Below are 5,560 nucleotides of genomic sequence, written 5' to 3' on the forward strand. Positions count from 1 at the left end.
ACATATAATTCAGAAATATTATTTGGGATCGAGTTTTGTGGGAACTCCAGAGAAACATTTTGTTTTATTATTTCTGCTAATCTTCTGGTGACAGTATACCAGCAGATCTGGAAAAACTGCATGGCAATTCTACCCCATTGCCTGCAATTTTATGAAAGATATATAAAGGTAGCATTGATGATTACTTTTTGATCGTTACCAATCCCTCTATCTCGTTTGATCAGGAGACCTACCTAATAGCCTCCCTAGATATTTAGTTTTTATGTGTGACAACCAAAAATCCTGGACCTATATGGACAAAATGTGTGATGGAAGAAATCATTGCGGAGACTGTTCAGATGAATCAGGTAATCAAATACTTTTAATGTTCATGCACAATATAATTTTACTACAATTTATGTGGGACCTGGATGTGGGACTAATCCATGTTGGTAATCCATGTAATGGTAACAAGACTCTCTGAATTGATTTATTTTACCATCCTATACTTCCATAAATCTTTCTAGGAGGTATTTCTCTGCCTGGTATCTTAACAAATGAGTACCAACTTAACAGATCTCTCAACTAGCTCTTCCAGAAAGTCAGCTTATTAGTCCGCTCCCTTTCAAAAATGAATTTGAGCACGGATGGAGCTCATTAAGATTTGTAAGGAAATTCGTGTTGAAGCCCACTCACATACGTCAAATAGACTATTGCTGAAAATAACCAAATTACAGAATTGTTACAGTGCAGGAGGCCATTCAGTCTACTGTTTCCGTACTGGCTCGTCAAATGAGCATTTCATTTAGTGCCATTCTCATGTAACCCTGCACATTGTACTTTTCAAATACCCATCTAATTCCCTTAATACCTCAGTCAAACCTTCCCCCACCACACTCTCATGCAGTGCATTTCAAATCCTAACCACTTATGTGTAAATGATATTCCTCGTGTCACTTTTATTTATTAGTTACTTTAAATCTGAACTCTCTCATTCCTGATCCTTTCATAAGTGTAATCAGTCTCCTCCTATTTACCCGATCTATAAGACCATAAAGTCTGCTTAGGATTTTGAACACCTATGTCTTTTCAACCTCCCTTCTCCGAAGAAAACAACTCCAACTTCTCTAGCGTATCTTCATTTCTGAAATTTATCATCCCTGGAACCATTCGCCTAAATGCCTTCTGTATGCTCTTCAACGACTTCATCTCCTTCCTGAAGTACAATATACAATGCTTTAGCCGAGGTCAAACAAGTGTCTTATATGCCAACATTCAAAGGGAACAATAATTTTATATTATGTGGCAAATGGATTGGATTCTGATTGGGCTAACTATGATCTGATCCATTCTCTATGGAAACACCTTGACCAAAATTTGTGTTTGAATTCATAAAAGCCAAGTTGACTCCAATTGATCACCACATTCCATTAGGGAGTGTGTCAAGGAACAGCATCCCACAAGCTGATGAATCAATCTAAAAGCACATGGAACTGTACAAATTCCAGTGCACATACTGACAACTGAAGGTGGACTTGTGGTCGATAGCAATAGAACCCCTTAACGTTTCTCGCAAATACCACATCCAGAATGAGAGTTTGTTTGCTCCATTTCAAGGGTGAATTTGAGCACAGGATGGATCTTATTAGAGTAAGAAAATTCTTATATACAGTTGCAGATTTAAATATAGCAAATATTTCATTTTGACAGCAGACATCAAAGCTATGTCATGACATAATGACTACCTCGATCAGATCATTGCCTATTACCTATCAAACTCAGGAAAGGGCCTAAATCTGCCACTTTCAGTCTGCTTCTGATTGTCCTGGATGGATAACAAGTCTCAAAAGTTAGAGCCACAGATAAAACTAGATGTTTCATGCTGCTACTAAGTAGTAGCAACATGAATGGTGGTCGCCAATGACAGAATGCTGCTTTCTTGCTGAAAAGACATTCTGCCTAATACACGGATGAGAATCTGTTACATGAATGTTAGTGCCAGTGTGATACCAGGTATTTAGGCTGTGTTGCAGTGCTTGGTGGATCACATTGAACTGCACATCCATTAGGCAGCTTGTAATAGGCAGAATACTGACCATAGTCAAGAGTGTGGTGCTGGAAAAGCACAGCAGGTCAGGCAGCATCTGAGAAGCAGCCCGACCTGCTGTGCTTTTCCAACAACTCACTCTCGACTCTAAGCTCCAGCATCTGCAGTTCTCACTTTCGCCTAGGATACTGACCATCCTCAACCAGATTTTAAAACTCAGAATAATAATCAACATCAGATATTATTTTACGATTGGTCAGCACCTCAATCCCAAATGTAGCAAGAGTTACACTACCAACCAATTCAAAATTATCAGAGACAAGAGTGGGATGCTGGAAAAGCAGGTCAAGTAGTATCCGAGGACCAGGAGAATCGGCAGCTTCTGAGAAGAATCCTACCTTGGATGTTGCCTGACCTGCTGTGCCTTTCCAGTACCACACTTTCGACTCTGATCTCCCCCATCTGCAATCCTCACTTTCTCCTAATTCGAAATTATCAGTCAGGCTTTCAATATAGCTCACTATGCTTGCTAGAAAGTATAAATATTTATGTGCATGGCACCTAAGAGAAAGATATTAGTCCAAGTATTGCACATCTTCAATTAAACAAAATCTTAGAGACGCTGTTACTTGGACACGAGTGGCTAGAAAATTAGAAGCTTTTAAGTATGTGTCACAGCATTCCCAGTAGATTTCTGCAATATTAACAAGTCAGCCAGTTGGATCTCATAGGAGTTCCCAGATTGGGGCTGTTAATGTGGTCCAATCAGGGAGCCCTGGCTGACAGATAAGGCAAGAGTGAGATACTGCCACTGCTGACTCTGTATGAGGCAGTACTAAAGTCAAGGACTGTTCATGTGTAAATAAAGAGGGCCTTGGTGACAGGATACCAGTCTCTGCAAATTTATTAACCAACCCTGAAAACCACCAAACACTCCTATAATCTCAGTAAGCATCACTAGAAATCATTATACAATTAGCTTAAAAATAATAGATAATTCAATTAAATAGCACTTGTGGGAGGGGAATCATCTTGCTGAATTGTGTTCAACTGCACATGTTGATGATGTGGCCTGAAACACTGAAAGATAAAACAGCAGTGTTGGTGACAAAACAGTATTAAACTTTAAAGTTTTCATGAAAACAATATATGACATAGGCCGGATATCTGCACACATCTTGGGAACACCATTCTAGTGGCTCAACAGCACCCATAGCACTGAAAGACCAGGCACTACAGAGATGTATTTCAGGCCCAAAGTCTGCTCAGTAAATAATTGTAAAAGGTTAGAAGCAGGAGCTGCAAAGCTTGAGTCAATAAAAGCAAATTAACCTAGGCAGCAAGAACATCCATGCCAGGGATAATAGTACTCAAGCCAGGAGCCCACCAGGACAAAAAGATAAAAACAAAATTCCATGCATGCTGGAATTCTGAAATTAAATAGAAAATGCTGGAGAAACTCAGCAGGTCTGGTGTCTGTGGAATGAGAATGTTTTGAAATGTTAACTGTTTCTATCTCCACAGATGCTGCCAGATCTGCAGGGTTTGTGCAAAAATTTCTGTTTTATTACAGCTTTTTCTTTTGACTAACTATGGGGAAGGCAACAAATATTAATGAATATCACAGAACAATGGATTTAAATATTCTGTAATTTGAACATTTAAAAAGTCAACTTGTTAACTTGTTTTGAAGAATTGCTGTGCCCTGCCTGTACTGGATGGAAATGTGTTACTGTCTTCTTCAATGACTGTGACTGCATACCGAAGAGTCGCTGCAGAGACAACTTTCAGGACTGCACTGATATGAGCGATGAAAAGAACTGTACAAAGTGACATCTGAATGAATTTCTATCCTTAACCTTGGAATTTTCTGCTACAACTATTTCTACAATTTTTTTAAAAAAAACTTTAAAAGGGTAAAATGCACACATCTTATTATGTTAGGTTCGATGCTATATTAACTGTATTGTAAAAATAATACGATTTCTAACACTAATTACTAGTACAGCCCTATGCAGCAAATTGTTTTATTTAACTGCTGACCAATTTTGTTCATACCCAGATTAAAATTTTACATTTTGTAGTTGTTGCACCATATTCCAATAAGGACTTTGAAAGAAGCCATGACAGAATGGAATAGAACATTAAGATAATCAAAGTAGATGAACATGGGAGACTTGAGAATGAGATCACTTTATTTTTCTGAATTCCAGACTATCTATTCAAAGGCGCATCATAGCACAACCCTTTGCAGGAATTAATCTTGTGAACCATCATTGTACTGCTTTCAATGCATGTATACTCTTCCTTAGAGGAGATTAAAACTGCACATTACTCCAGATGTAGTCTAAGCAAAGTCCTATACAAATGTAGCAAGACTTTGCTACTCTTATGTAATTTTGCAAAAAAAAAATCAATTGCCTTTCTTCTTGCTTCTGAGGTCACCCAAATCTCCCTGAAATCAACATTTAAAAGTTCCTCATTTGAAAATATCCCTTTCTTCCTCTTGCTGATTAAATGACAAGAAACTGGCTGCTTAGTGACATTGTGCTTGGTCTAAAACTTTTCAGACCCTGTCAAATTAATGCACTGAATCCTCTTCTCATCAACCTGTCTCAAATTTCACATGTAAATAAAGATTTTGGGGAAAAAAAAACACCACGTTTGTTACTTTTTTTTGGATCAAGCTGGAAGTCTGCCCTGTGGCTGATTCAAAACAGTTGCAGTTTGAAATTTATTATTTATATTTTCAATATCATGAGATAGCAGTTTTCCTGGTTTAGTTAACTACTCAGCAGCAGTTGGCCAGCTAGGAGTCAAGTCCGGCACTAGGAGGACAAAGGCAGCAAAGGCACGGACACAGTATTAGCTACACATTATCCACATATTCCTTCAAATTTTCCGGATTAGACTGCTTCATCATTGCTTGGTTAAAATCCTCAATATCCTAAAAGCATTACAGGAGCACCTTCAAGTCAACTGCATCAGTCAAAAGGGCTACATTTACAAGAGGAATGCAAACATTAGAATTATGAGCATAAGTAGGCGATTCCGCCCTTCATCTGCTCCTCACAGATAATCTGTTTGCGTTCCAAATTCCTCTTTCCCACCTACCCCTGATAATCCTTGATTTATTTGATGTGCAAGAATATATCTAGCCCGCCTTTTAAATTTTCAATGATGCGCCTCCTGAGGCAAAGTTCCAAAGTCATACAAGTCTGAGAAAAAGTTTCCTCTCATGACTGACCTAAAATACCTAATTTTAAAACTGTGCTCTCTTGTTCTAAACTCACCCAGAAGAGTAAACATCTTTTCCAGATCCATATTGTCAAGATTATCAATCAAGTCAATTCTAGTGAAAACAAGCCCAGTCTATTCAATCTTTCTTTTTAAGATAACCCACTTATTACAGATTTCAATCACATAAAGCTTGTCTGAGCTGTTGCCAATGTATTTAAATCCTTCTCTAAATAAGATGGCCAAACGTGCACTCCGTCTTTGTGATATGGTCTCACAAATGCCCAGTATAACTGA

General features: G+C 38.2%; 1 protein-coding gene across 1 annotated transcript; it reads left to right on the forward strand.

Moving 5' to 3' along the window:
* Positions 1 to 220: 220 nt before the first annotated feature.
* Positions 221 to 4,865, forward strand: LOC122546153 (low-density lipoprotein receptor class A domain-containing protein 1-like; the record flags this gene model as incomplete). The annotated part of the gene is made up of 2 exons (XM_043684965.1): positions 221 to 347; positions 3,720 to 4,865. Coding segments are annotated over 2 exons (267 nt in total), but the record flags the coding sequence as incomplete, so codon positions are not given.
* Positions 4,866 to 5,560: the final 695 nt, after the last annotated feature.

This window comes from Chiloscyllium plagiosum, unplaced genomic scaffold, assembly GCF_004010195.1.
Source record: "Chiloscyllium plagiosum isolate BGI_BamShark_2017 unplaced genomic scaffold, ASM401019v2 scaf_2005, whole genome shotgun sequence".
NCBI classification, from domain to species: domain Eukaryota; kingdom Metazoa; phylum Chordata; class Chondrichthyes; order Orectolobiformes; family Hemiscylliidae; genus Chiloscyllium; species Chiloscyllium plagiosum.